This window comes from Desmodus rotundus, chromosome 2 (assembly GCF_022682495.2).
Source record: "Desmodus rotundus isolate HL8 chromosome 2, HLdesRot8A.1, whole genome shotgun sequence".
NCBI lineage: Eukaryota > Metazoa > Chordata > Mammalia > Chiroptera > Phyllostomidae > Desmodus > Desmodus rotundus.
The window spans coordinates 161,413,881-161,429,046 of NC_071388.1; the positions used below are offsets into that span (position 1 = coordinate 161,413,881).

Genomic DNA, 15,166 nt, shown 5'->3' on the forward strand with positions numbered 1-15,166 from the left:
TAAAAAACATAATTTATGCTTCATATTTAGAAAGCACAGAAATCTACTTTTTGAAATAAATAGCTTATATTATGTACATTCTATTGATAGGATTAACAGGCAACGCTAATGTGTTTTGAAAGTAAATGATTCATTCTGTTCTATGAGAGTTCATATTTTAAATAATTGCAAATAAAAATCCTATTTTTAAACATATTTCTTAGTTGCCCACCCCCTCCATCCAGGAAAAGTGGAAATACCTATTTCTAATATACATCAGAAGTCTCATAAACAAATCAGGAAAAATACCTTGTTCTTTGGGGTATTTATGAAAATACTACTTTCAATTAAGGGGGGACTACATAGAAGTTTTAAGCAAGTCTAACCAATTTCTTCCTGGCTTACAAGGACAAACGTAACATTTTAGGTACAGTCAGTCAGAGCAGTAACTACATAAAGACATTACTTCCACTTCCTTTCTTCAACCTAGAAGTTAAATGCTTGTAGATTTGAAGTAATAAATACTCCTTATTATTAGGAAAAAAAACAGCTGCCCTTTCCTTTTGGGGGCTGGCAGTAATGATAATACACTGGAAAAATGAAGTCACATTAATAAATGACCAATGCTAAGTTGATATGTCTGATTCACAACAAAATTATCTGGCTGTTTTCTTAGAATATTCTGGTAAGGCTAATGTGAAAGCAGTTCAGGAATGCTTGTGGAACAGTCTTTTGGATGCCAGGGATGTTTGGCCATCTCAATGATTATATAGATAATAATAATATTACTTTAACCTGTCAGCTTACTTTTCATAAAGAAGGGAAAAGTGGTTTGCGAAAACTATTCTATCTGAGCAATGATGACCCTTTGAACTTTACTTTTCAAGGCTACCTACGTCATTCATGACGATTTTAGTGGGAGGAGCACCACTGCCAAACTGCGGTTAGGTGCTCTCCTGTACGTCCCTTTACTGACTTTTAAGAGGTGGGGAGACCACCCTGAATGCCTACTATGGAACCGTGTGTTGGGGGGTTGAAAAGATCCTATTCGGTGTGCTCACGATTACCCCTGCTGCTCCACCAGCTGTCCTCCTCGGCTGTGGAGCGTGTAGCAGCAAGCCTGGAGTTTTGAGAGCTTGCCTGCTATTAGCTGGATTCGGTCTGATTCCTACAGCAACTCTGCCAGTCTGGTCATTGTGACACCACCCAACAGTTTATATGATGTTAAAAAAAAAAAAAGAGGGGGGTGGTGGGATACAAAATTGCTGCTTTTGGCAAACACTCTTTTAAAAATTCCTGACAAGCTTTGTGCCTTGGTGGATTTTGAAAAAGAAACCAGAACAAAGCAAGCTGTTTTAGGGATCAAAAGCAGATAAATACATCTCTCTTTTGACAGGCAGTAAGCCTGCCATTTTTCTTTGGAAGTATAATAATAATATCTTTAAAGTTCAGTGGCTAGTACATTAGTTTCCTATTGCTGCTGTAACAAATTACCTCAAACTTAGTGGCTGAAAACAACATGAGTCTGTCATCTTACAGTTCTGGAAGTCACAAGTCCAAAATCAGTTTCACTAGGCTGAAATCCAGGTGTTGGCAGGCCTGTGTTGCTTCTGGAAGCTCTAATGGAGAATCTGTTTCTTTCCTTTGCCTTTTCCAACTTCTAGAGGCTGCCTGCATTCCTTGGTTCCTGGCCCCCTTCCTCTGTCTTCAAAGCCAGAGGCAGAGCATCGTCTCTCTTTTATGACCTGTGCTTTTGTCCTTACATCTTTTCTCCTGCCTCCCTCTTATGTCCCCCTGTGATAGCGATTACGCTGGGCTCACCCCAACAATCCCGACACTTTTCCCATCTCAAAATCCTTAACTTCATCACAGAGTCCCTTATGCCAGGAAAGGTAACATACTCTAAGGTTCTGAGGATTAGGATGTAGAAATCTTTGGGGAGCCATTGTTTAGCCCACCAGTCAGTTCTAAGTTGTTAATTTTCTGCATTGTGTTTTAGATAAAGTGCATGGTCAGGATGGGCCACTTCAGACCTAAGAATCCCACTGTCAATCAAATGTAATTAGTCATCACAGAAAACAGAAGTAATTCAAATACCAAGTTTCCACACTAAAAATAATGAGCTGACTTATTCTTATGTTATACATTAACATGGTTCAAATCACACAGAATGCTGCTTTTAAGGACAAGATGTAATATAAAATGAAAAAATCTCAAGGCTTTTCTTTCAATCCCTGCCCTCTAATCCTCACAAGAGGTGAAGGTTATCGATACAGGCGGCTGTGGGATGGAGTGAATCATGTGCTTTCTCCTTTTCTTCACACGATCACTACTGTAGTGTTCCGAGACGTATCTCTCAAACATGACTTGTGAACGAGGCATATTGACAAAGATTATTCACAGGCGTTGTACCTGTTCTCTTCTAATAGGTGACTCAGAATTCTTACCCAGTGGCCTTCACTCTTTCAAAAGTAAACAATACACACTCTAGTAAAAGAAACGCTTTTAAGTGAGTGACAGCAATAAAGTGTTTAAGAAACTGTTGCAGTCTCAGCTGGACAAGGCTGTGTCATAAGGCAACCCAGGCTTATTGAATTGAGACTGTCCCTCCCTGAGCAAGTGGAAAGATGACTCCATTTGCTCTGGAAAAACTACAACAACACAGACGGTCTTAACACCACCACACTTCATGACCCGCCGTGTTCCCCTCCAGCTCAAAGGCTCGACCATAGCCTTCCCAAGGACGGCTCCTCACACTGACTCTGGGTAGGCGCAGGCCAGATCCTAACATTGTTTTCATTTACTCCCTGGGCAGAGACTCGCATGCGGAGGGGTCATCCCTCTAGGGTAATGGAGGAGTTAGACAGGATCTGAGCCGAGACTCTCCCTAAGGGACATCACTGCAGAGGTCAAAGTCAACACTCGGGGCATTCTCATCCCTCCCTGAGGCAGGTCCTTGAATGGGTTTGGCTAGTGCTATATGCCTGAACTTTATCATGTCTTAGTGATACTAAGGGAATAACAACAGAAGAAGGGTGATTTGAAACATTCATTTGCAATGCATATTGTACCTTGTTAATAAAAAACACAGTTCAGAAATAAGAACAATCGGAACCCAGAAGTTTCTACACATAACGGACAACAAAAAGATTGCATTAAAAATCATGCCACAAAAGAAACATGGATTTTTACAGTGATTGGACAGAATTACCATAGTTACCATTTTTAAATACTTTACTGTTAGTATGCATACATTTTTAGTGTTAAGCTTCATGCTAAACAACATGTAAGAAGATATTTTTCAGTTTTACAATTTAAATAGCAGAAAGAAACTTCTAGGACCAAACACTATGCATGTAAAATGTAAGTGGTTATCTTGAAGCTTATGCCAAAATTTAGAGTAGTTTGAATACATGGCCGATACTCTGTGTAGCTGTTATATACAAATGAATTTCACATGATGTGAATAACCACATATTTCATAAAGCATTTCAATAAATACCTCAGTTGGTTATTTCTTTATGTGTAAATCTTAGAAGTTTCTGAATTTAAACCCCAAAACACTATGGTCATACTTTATAAAAAAAGATTTGGCTTATTCAAAATTTCAAAATGTCACAAAATACTAGTGACTAAGTGTTTTTTCAGAATTTGGTAACCCTCTCTGAAGATAAATTCACAGACTCTTAAAGCTTCAATTTGATTTCACAAAAATTTAGCAAGGACAATCCAGCTTAGCAAGTTATCTTTAAATTCAGTTTCCATGGCAACAATCACAGGCCCCTGTATACTGCTTTAAAAAAAAATCATTTTTATAAATTTAGTTCCTGCAACATCAAAAGCAACAGTTAAATATAACTGCCTTACTTTTATCTTCTTTTATCAGACTTTTTGAACAAGCTGACTTCTCTTTTTAATGGACTAACACCAGATCCCTTGACTGCTGTTCATTAAGTACAAGCTTAAGGGCAGATAAAACACCAATTTCCAAAGTGGCCGCCTGGAAAACCAGACTGCTGCATGTCTATTATGAGCAAACCAGGATCTGGCCTGCTGTGCAAAACCCCAAATTCCTTATAACTTCCCAGCTTCCTCGATGAGGTGAGAGGGAGGAGCTCTTACCTGCACATTTCACTCCCTGAGCAATGAGCCCCCACATGAAGTTGGCACAGTATTCGCACCAGTGCGGCCCTCTGAACGTATGGACCTGCAAAAGAGTAGAGACTAAGTGGCTGAGGGAAGCACACAGGTGAGGAGGTTGTCCCCTGTCACAGTGCTAATACACGTACCGTATTTTGTGGACTGTAAGATGCACCGGACCGTAAGATGCACCTCGGTTTCAGAGGAGGAAAATAGGAAAAAACCAACCAAACAAACAAAAAAACCCTACTCCACCGCCGCCCCCAGCCAGCCAGGTAAGCTACATTTGGACTATAAGACGCACCCCCATTTTCCTCCCAAATTTGGGGGGGGGTGCGTCTTACAGTCCAGAAACTATGGCACATACAAGCCACAGTCTGTGCCGTGGAGGCGTGACATGATGATTACACTTGGCAAAACCCTAGTTGAGTAAAACTGACAAGCAGGTAAAATTTCTTTCAGAGTTTGATTTCCTCTTCCTTTTAGAGATGGTGGTAAATCAAACTTACTGCAATTTACTTTTGAAAATAATTTCCACGTGGGAGTTTTCCAACTGTTCCTTCCAGCTGTAGGCAGCCTCATGTATGCGTTATACCAACACTGGCGTTTCTCGAGCACCACAACATGCAAAAGCGTAAGGAGCAATGCAGAGTGTGTCTGCGTCCTGTGAAGGGTTTTGCCGGATGTCCACCTTCTGTCCTCTGTGACCACAGTTAGGGACACAGATGTTGAAGGTGATACTTAGTGACTGGTCACAACTGAATCAAAAAGGGCCAATCTCTGTTCAAAACTACTTGATACTTACTATGTTAGTGAAGAGAATGGATATATTTTACAAACTACAGTTAGTCAGGAACGCCGTTTCAGCATAGGAATTATTCAGTAATCATTCCAGCTCATAAAGGTTATGCTGCATTTGATTCCTTTACCCCTAAGAAAGGGATGCAAAGAAGAAAGGACTCCAGTGCCAAGACACCCATGGAGTTCTATGCGTAGGAAAGAGAAGGGATTCCACCTTAACTCAGATGGAAAAATATCGGCCAAATAGGAAAGCAATGAACCCAAACCCCAAACATTAGAAACTAAAAAAACTGCGTTATCAATAACACTTTAAGATTTCTGAGCAAATATTGGCTGAAAATGCACTCAAGAAGTAAGTTAAAAGAAAAGTGAGAGGCAACAAGGAAGTCATTGAGCTGCATCAAGTCACATTTACTTGTGACAATTATTTATATGATTTCCTCCTGCAGAAGACAGTAATACAAGAGAATGGATATCACAGTGTGACAATTTGATTCTAACATAATATCTGCCGAAACAGCTACTGCAAATAATGAAATTCACAGCTAAAATTGTCACTTTTACTACTGTTCTATTTATGTCTCAAATAGGTCATAGAAACCAAGGAAATGATTTTCAAGAGGTAGAGGTAGTTTTGTATATATAGCTCATTTCCTCAAACTTAAGATGCTGTTGAACATAAGACTTACACTGAGACGCATACAGAGGGGGGCACAAGTAGGTTTACAGTTATTTGTATGAAAAATAATACAATAATTAATAAATAACAATACAGGAATAAACTGTTTCATGTGTGTAATCACAAATGTAAACCTACTTTTGCCCCACTCTGCAAACTCCATTTAGAAAAACCATGTCAATTAAATTATGACAAGCCACTGATTGTAAGATAAACACCAATCTGAGAGATGTTAAAGTGAAAAGAGAGTACATAGTAGAGTCAATGAAATATGGTACATCGGAATTCAATATACTACTACTGGTAAAATATCCACATGCAATGGATAACCTGGGGTTCATTCCAATAGGTATGTGCTTGTAACTCTTGTAACTGCCACGTTAGCTTGAGTACTAAACATCGAGCTGACTTTGAAAAGAAGGCCATAATCCCTTTCATGTCTTTTATGGAAAAGCGCCAGGGATGTGGACACAGTTGCTTCTGGATTGTTAATGATGTTCAGAGTCTGTAAATTGAAAGTATTTCCTGAAGTTCCTGAAGCAGAGCCCAAGATCAACATTCAGATAGCCTGAGATGCCTTTGGATTGGTCCATGCTCCTCGGAGTGAATAAAAGCGAACAAAGTATGCAATCTTGCTTTACTCCGAGGAGAATGTGTGAAATAGATAGCACTGACTCCTAAAAAGGTTACAGAATCATACATGAATAGCTATAGGAGTGTGAAGTTATTTTTAGGGAAAGTCCCTGGGATACAAAGTGGCTTCTAGGTTGCCAGATCTCAGGAGAGTCCAGGCTCACTTACCGTGGTGAGGTTAATGACAAGGCACTAGAAGTGTGCAGGAAGTCCCAGTTTTGTGCCTGCCAGTTATCTCACGGTAAAGGGTCCTAAAGTTACACAGGGAGCACAAAAGCAGGGTAGATGGAGTGAGATTACTTTAGGAAGGGCTCTTGCAAATAGCACTGGGTGCTGAGATGTTATGATATATTACAGAACCAATTCTCTTCCTCCTTTCACAAGAGAAATAGTGAGTGTGGCACTTCAGAAATGTGGGACATGTCTTCACATTACACATGCTGAAGAAAGAGCTGTACTGTCTGAGCAGGCAAGGATCCCACGGTCGTCTCAGAAAGCAAACTTTAGGAAACTATTTACATATTTCTTTCTTGGACAGCTTTTTATAAAGGCATCCTAAGTGATTTGGGGCTGCTTTTGTAGTTTTTAATTAAAAAAAAAAAGTTGGAAAGTTTCTTATATAGCTCTCCAAGAAACAGTGGTAGAAATTGACACTGAAGTTCCAGAAGTTTACAAAACTTCTATTTGTATAATAGGGTTTACCTGAATTCCCTCTTGAATTTTTGTATCTAAAATTCTTATTTCTTAAATTTTGTTTTGTGGCCTCTGTGGCTCTGATGCTGGACTGCATTTGTACACATTGAATATTGCAGCATTTTCCTCTTTTTTATTCCCCTAGAGGTCACCAGAACAGAGACTTCACTCATCAATCATTTTTATTATTCATAAACATTTGCTACGTGATGACATATACAACAATAAAAAGGATATTGGGTCAAGCAATGCATTGTGGGTTACTCCCATGAAATGCACCGTGAAAATGCTCAACTGGAACTGCATCTCCCAAGTATGAGGGAAGCTGGGGGAGGGGCACTGCTCAGGCCTAAGATGCAGCCCAAGAGTTGAGAGTGTTCAGGGACGAGCAGGGTTGGCCCAGGGACCTGCGGAGGTGTGCGTGTTGGAGGGCACACAGGAGAGGCTGGTAGAAGGAAACCAAAGGCACATGCATGAGCGAAACAATGAGATGTTTAGTGAATTCCAAGGAAGATGGAGGTGGGAATGGCTGGCAAGGTAGGAGATGAGGCAGACAGGGCCTTTTCCATGCCTACCAATTTATACTTTACCTAATGAGCAAGGCAAGGCCACTGAACGTTTTGAAGGAGGGCAACACAGTCAAGGAAGGGGGACAGGCTGGAAGGGGACGGAATGGGCGGGGTGCTGTGGCGGTGGTCTGGGTAATGGGTGGTGCAGTCTAGACTTAGGCAGTGGTGATCAAGAGAAAGGGGCAAAGAGATGTGCGGGGGCAGAGTCAGCAGGGCTTGGAGACGGGGAGCACGCGGGCTAACTGTTAGGGTTTCAGGCTTGGTGACTGGGGGAGGATGGCATTAACAGGAGGAACACAAGTAGGACAACAGGTCTGGAAGTGAGCGGCGAGGGAAAGCTGATTGAAGATTTCTGCGAAAGAGGAGGTAACTCATGGAGTGCGGCTCCTGAAGGCATCAAATGAAGACGGGATTCGGGGCACAGGGACTGGTATTGAATAAGAGGAAAATTACTTCCCCTGCTCTGAGTTGGAGGGGAAGTGGGGAAAGGAAGGCTGTGCAGGAGTGTTGGGGGCGTGGAGGCCAGAAAGCTAAGGAAGTTGCTCTGTGGTATCTACGCATTAGGTCATCAGTTCAGTTACTAAGCCAATGAGGAGTTTGGGAAAAGAGGGGAATAGGAACTGGAACAGGCCAGAAATTCAGAGACAGGCTGCTGGACTTGAAAGCAAGCTTCTTTCCTGAATGATGTGAAGTTATATGAGACCAGGGTCAAGTGCACTAAAGAAAAAGTGACAAATACTTTCTTTTTAAAAGGGTGACTATGCTAAATTTGAGCTTTACATGTTTTATTATGCATGAGATTTTACATAATCAGTGATGTTTATATCATGTTTTACCAATTCAGAAAAAGATATCTTAAAAAATCAATGGACAAATCACACAACGCAGAAGAACCCTCTGGCTGCCCTGCCCTCCCTAGCACAGTGGGAATGGGTGCTGCTCCTGCCGCCAGCTCTGCTCGCTACGCGTCGTTGTATTTGGAAAATGACTAAATCAGAATATAATGGACACTCAGAATCCAATAATTAGAAGATCCAAAGTTACACCTTGGGTATTCTTTCTGCTTAGGAGGATGCTAAGAACCGGGTGGCATCTGGGAGAAGGGAGGCTGGAGCGGCTCTCCTAGGGCCCAGTGGCTCAGGCCAAAGCCTGAGACTACGACAGGGAGACCTTTTCCTGGAACGTCCCACAATGTAATAGGTTGCTCTCGGTGACCCGCAGCTGGTCAGCATTCGGAGAATTAAAACTATGGATGTATTTACAACAGATGCAACCAACAGACATCCATTTAGTGACATTTTCCATGTGTCATCTTTAATAGGATTTTAAAATTCTAAATGGCCCCAGACTTGTATAGTTCATACATTTGTGTCTTAGTTTTCCTGTCCCTTCTTCTTCCCCAAGGCTGTCAGCTTTCTTCTCCTTCCTCATTACCTTCTCTTTTTTCCATTCACTGATTCTTGGATGTGAATGAGGAAATCTAATAAGAGAACTTTGCTATCACTGAATGTAAATGAAGAAAATATGTCATCTATCTTCCCTTTAAAGCCCATTTAAAAAAACAAAACAAAAATAAAACAAACTTCTGGATTCTTGCCTGTGCTTCTTGTAGTTGAGGCTGATGGGCAGTGGTCTTGTCATGAATGGGGCATTAGCAGCATCTTACTTTATCCTGTGGCATCCACTGGTCTTTAGTTAATGTTTCGCACAAGCAGGAGCTGCCTCTGTGTCTGCTGGTTACTGTACAGTCTTAATAACATTGGCTTATACGGTGAGAAACATCAATTCCATAAATACCACTGCTTGATCAACTGACTCAAAAAGGACTTCTTAGGGGAGGGTGTTCGGTAAGATAAGCCAAAACAGCAATCAGCGTTAGTGTATAACATTATTAATGAGGTCAGGGATGGTCCTGAGCAAAGCAACATTAAGGTGGCCTCAGACACTTATTCTAAGTGACCTCCAAGGGTTTTGGTGCATCTTGACAAATGAGACTGGCAGAGTACATGGCGTGAATTATACCTTCATGAACAAAGGGCAGAGCAACTAGTTCTAAAGGCCTCTTCTCTTGCAACCGGAACAAAGACAACCTTTTTACCATGGCATTTGACCTTGCTTTTCACCTGCGAACAACTCCTTTCACATTAATCACCTTAAAAACAGACTTGAAAGACTGGATTCATTAATGGACCCTAATAGAGTCTGGCACAGAGAAGGCACCGGTCAGAACCAGGCTAAAGGGGACAGACAGGGCGAGAGATGGGTAGACTCCTGGGGGGCCCGCGCGGCACAGGCTAAGTGTCGTCTAAGGGTTGCGCGTCTCCTGCGCGCTGACCGAGGTAAAAACCGAAGCCGTTCTCAACTGGACCTACTGCTATACTGACCAAAACCCTGGCTTCTGCTTCTCATCATGATTCTGGCATTCGTATCTCCACTCTGAATGTCAGTAATAGGAAGGGCAGAAGAGAAATGCATGCCATGGAAGAGAAAACAATTCCAGCCCATCTTCATTACCCGTCCGAGCCATCTTAACACTTCCTCTAGAAATCAGCACGAGTACAGACGAACAGCCAAGAAGACTGCCTGCAAAGCCTGCTGCAAATGTAAACTAGGCTGGAGGTGACAAGAACAGTAGGGAAATGAACTTTTGTTTCGGAAGTGGGAACGACATTTTTCGTTTGGGAGGCTCTGACGAGTCAGCTCCCCAGGATGGTATTGGGTGATGAAGGGAGAGAGCAGATGATCGAAACCAAATGCAAAAAATGTAGGTGGGCAGACAGCTGGGCAGGAAAGGTGTTTTTCCCTTTTTTTCCATTTTTATCTTCAGGGCAACCAGGATGTACTCTTTCAAGTAACCAAATTTAGTCTCATCAAGATGGCTTAATTTTGATCTAAAGGATTTGAAATTTAAAATTTTGGTCCTAATTTTGCCACTTCAGTTAAAGTATTTTGGTTAAACTATTAAGCCATGAGGAGAGAATGCACACCATTGGCAACGAATGTTCAAAGCTGTGTAGGGATTCCCTGAAACAGTAGGTGGGGAGGGGGTACTTAAAACAGGAGTGTCTTTAGTATCAAGGCAATGCCTTCTTGTCATTTAGTTAAATCTAATCAGAACTACTCGTAGCTGTAATTCTTGAGGGAAAATCTGTAACAATCGGTGAGGTTTGGATCTGGTTCAGCCACCAGCACTGGCATCACACGGGCTGCGCTGACTCCTCCTGTCCTGGCGGGATGCGCCAAGCACAGCACTGGCTGACACGAGGCTTTAGGCAGCGCTTAGAGCGGGTGAACATCAGGAACGGGAGGTGGGCACACCCACTGGCCAACAGCACTCAGAAAGGGGGAGGCTCTGGGCCTGGGGGCACTGGACGGTGGGGAGGGGCCCAGGTGCTAAGAGTTGCTACAGCCAGAAGCTGCCACAGATCCTGCAGGGGGAGTTCACAGGGGGTCTCAGAGGCACAACTTAACCACACAAGTAGTTCACACCGTCCAAAGCAGCATGTTGCAAAGGATGACAAATGACAGAAAATCAGTGACATAATGGTTCAAGAGTGAGAAAACTGTTTGAAATTGAGGGAGATACCATAAAAAACCTGCTAGACATGCATTGGTCATGCCACAAATAAATGATATCCCCTTAAAAAAGGAAAAATAACTACAGTAAAACACTGGTAGGATATAGTCAGACTATAACAAGTCTAGTCTTACTTTACTAGTAGGGCAGCTACTGAGGGCAACATAATTTGGTTCTGCTCCCACACGAATAACATCATAAAAAGGTTTTTTGGTTGGTGTATAAAACAGAACCTTTAAGTAAACATGTACAGAAAGTAATTATTCCACTCATACAACACATTCACCGAAATTCTAGATTCAAATTTCCTTACGGCCTCCTAGAGGATGTCCGTAGCCCCTCCCCTCCCTAGCCCAGCTGGTCTAATCAACCCTATCCCTGGGAGCGGAAAGATCTCTAAAATTACAGCTGAGTTCGTGTGGCGCAGACAGGTGAACCTGCCAGAGCACCCAGTTTTGGGTGCCAGTGCTCTGCTGGGAGCTGCGAGGGCCGCCCCGACACGGAGCATCACGTCAACCCAGCAGTCCGGCAGTGGGAACACGGCAGTTCTCAGGCCTTCCTTTCATGTCTTTCTTTTGATCACATTACAAGGTACAGATGTACAATAAACACTAACAATAAATATAACCAGTAACTCAAAAAGTATTTTCCATTTCAAAATATGGATGTTTACAGTATTGGAAGACTCATAAGTTTAATGTTTAGACTTTTTATAAATTTCAGAAACAAATTAATATTTTTAAAGGCGCCGCAGTGAGAACTTTGCTTCTAAAATGAATTGTGGTTAAAGTTTTAAAATGTCAATTGCTATAACCTCAACACTTCTCCTTTGAAAGTTTAGTTTCATTATTTGGATGAGAAAGTTTACATTCAAATATGAGTACTGAAATACCAGCACAGTAAATCAATACTTCAAAATGCCTATCTCCTAAAGTTACAGTATAAATGTATAACAGAAAAATAAATGAACCTATGTGGTTATGCAATAAAAACTAGTGTGCAACCCACAGCTCAGTGACAGTCCACCTGCATTACAGGTGCCGAAACTCAACGCTGAGAGACAGAACACCTCAGACCAGTCCACGTGATCTTACGACCCACAATCCCATGAAGCCAAGACTGTACTAATATTAACATTTCGACACAATCAGGTTTCAATTTCTCTTTGACTTGGTTTTAAATTTGTCATCTAGAGAATTTACTGTTAACATGTCATGAATTAAAGTATTCCTATATTAGGAAAAAGGTTTCACTAAAATGCACAAGAAATTATTAAACTACATAGCTAAAACCCCTCCTAAAGCTCTAGTAAAAGAGATCCAGATTTTCTCTGTTGTTTCTCTTCTCTTTCACTGATTGCTGCTCTTATCTGTAATATTTCCTTCCTTCTGTTACTTGGTTCTTCTTATTCTAGATTCTCAAGGTAAAGCTTAGCTCTTTAAGACCCTTTTTTTTGCTTTCCTAAAATAAGCATTTAATGGTAAAGATTTCACTATACACATTACTTTAGCCATATTCCAGGAATCTTGATATGATGTATTCTTCTTTCTGTAATGCCCCTTGTGATTTCTTTAACCCATGAGTTGTTCAGCAGTAAACTGTTTAATTTCTAAATATGTGGGGAAATTTTCAGACGTTATTGATTTTGAAATTAATTCTGTTGTGGTGAGAGAATATGCTTTGTATGATTTCGATCCTGTTACATTTATTGACACTCAGTTTATGGCCGGGGGTGTTTTCTGTCGTGGTGACTCTTCCACGCTCACTTGCATAGTGTTGTGGTATTCTGCTGCTGCTGAGTAGAACATTACATCAATGTCAACTATGCCAAACTGGTTGAAACTGTTGTTCAAGGCTTTTACAGCCTTACTGATTTTCCATTCTGTTTGTCTATTTGTTCTAACGCTGAAGAGAGAAGCGGGAAATCTCCACCTATAATTGTGGGTTATCTATTTCACTTCTCAATTCAGTTGTTGCTGTACGCATTTTAAACCTCTATTATTAGGTGCATAAATTTTAATCCCAATAATACTTCTTCTCTGAAAACTATGTTTAGTATAAATATAGCTATCTAATTTTCTTTGAATTATTGTCTGTATGGCACATCTTCCTCCTTTTTGCCTGTGTTTTATATTCACAGCAGGTTTCCTCTGGATGGCTGCAGTTGGATATTGCCTTTTTATCCAGTCCGACCACCTCTGCCTTTAATGCAGTGCGGGGCCATCTTCACGTAATGTTACTGTCAATACGACTGGGCTTGAACCTGCCACCTCGCTTTGTTTTTTATATAGTGCTCCACATGTCTTTGTTCCTTTTTCTTTCCTGCACATTTCTGAAGGGCATATACTTTATGAATCCACTTTGTTTCCACTATTAACATAACTTTTATTTTTTAGAGTTTGCCCTAAGAGCTACAATATATTTTTTAACTTTTCAGTCTACATCCAAATAATATTACATTACTGCAGGTACAGGTATACAGAATCTTAAGACAGCAGACTTCCATACTCCCAACCCCACATTTTGTGTTATTGTTGTCATGTATGTTATTTGCATAAATTACATAATGCATTACTATTTTTGCTTTAAACAGTCAATTATCTTTTAATAGCACTAAAATTAAAAAAACATTTTTTACACTTACCCACATGTTCAACATTTCTGGCATTTTTTATTCTTTTGCATAGATCTAAACTTCCATCTGATACTGTTTTCCTTTTGTGTCTGAAGAACCTCCTTTAATACTCCAGTGGTACAGGTCTCCTGGTAGACCTATACTACCAGAATAGCTTTTCTTTGTTTAAAAAGCAAATATTTTTGTTTTTCTGGGCTTCAGTTTCTCCATGTGTAAAATAATATTCACCTAATCAGAAATGTTCAGTGTCCCTTCTATAGGCTGAACGCTTTAGAAGTCCTTCGTCACTGTGCTCTACAGGCACATCCCTCCCAGTGCAGCGTTACATTAACCTTGTTGTATTCGTCCAGTAGGTTGTATCCTAGGATCCTGCAACTGGTGATTTCATGTCATTTCATGCAGTGGGCATTTCTTATTTTTTAGCCACACAGAATAAATGTCTTATCTTTGGATAACAGTCCTCAGTGTACGTGAACTGTGTGGAAGTGACCTATCCCCAGCTCCAGGGGAGAGTATGTGACCTAGATCTAAGCCAATAAGCACATTCTGCTCTCCTGAAACCAGAGCTACTGGTTTAGAGAAGGGCCTATAAGCTAGCTGGGGAGCTGCCTGCCAGGCCCAGACCCTTCGCCCAGTCTGTTACTGTAGCTGACTAGAACCTGAGAATGTCTAGAGCTGGAGCCTCTGCCAGCCATCTTGTCACCAGCAGTCTAAAAATGAAAACAGAGCTTGGGGACAGAGCTCTGGTGGCATTTTTAGGCTCCTGGATCAACTAACACCAGACTTTTCCTACTCTGTGAGCCAATAATTTCCCTTTTTTGCCTTCGAGTACATGCATGGGTTGGACTTTCTGACACTTGGAATGGAAAGTCTCCTATGTGTTCCAACAAATGGTATAAATATCAGTGATGGGTTCCAAATGGATTTTTAAAAAAGACACACTGAAGCAATGTCATACAATATTGGAGTAATAAGCTATAATAACAACCATCAAAAGCAAAATCCCATGATTTCTCAAGAAGGACCTACTCTTTCTGAACAAGGGCACTATCCAAGCTTGTGGGGCAGAGCCGCAAACTCTGATTAGGGTGTGGCACAGGTTAAGAGCTGGAACTCCAAACAGAGAGGGTTCTACAAAAGAGAAAGAGTGAGCCTGGCATCTTCAGCCTGATTTGGGCAACTCCACTCACGCAGTTGGCCCAAACACCATCTCTAACACAACCGCCTGGAGGACGTCACTTAATATGACAAAAAGCCCCTGGTTCCTATGACCTGAAAATGGACATATTATTTTCTCTTTAATTTTTACATCTGAATAACACTTTAAAAAAACATATCCAAGTTCTGTTTTTGATCCTCAAAGACTATAAAAATAGAGAAAATAAGTAGTTGATGATATTCTCCAGAAGTGTCACACCGCTGGGCTCTTTCCCCTTCCTTTACTAGCTTTCCTATTTTGC

General features: G+C 41.1%; 1 protein-coding gene across 4 annotated transcripts in view; it reads right to left on the reverse strand.

The window, feature by feature from the left end:
- The window catches only part of CHN1 (chimerin 1), a 156,340-nt gene that overhangs the window by 18,825 nt on the left and 122,349 nt on the right, over nucleotides 1–15,166 (reverse strand). For all 4 annotated transcript variants that reach the window (XM_053918791.1, XM_053918793.2, XM_053918792.1 and 1 more), the window contains one exon: nucleotides 4,102–4,186. In XM_053918791.1, coding sequence (XP_053774766.1) covers nucleotides 4,102–4,186 — 85 coding nt within the window. The remainder of the gene's footprint in view (nucleotides 1–4,101; nucleotides 4,187–15,166) is intronic.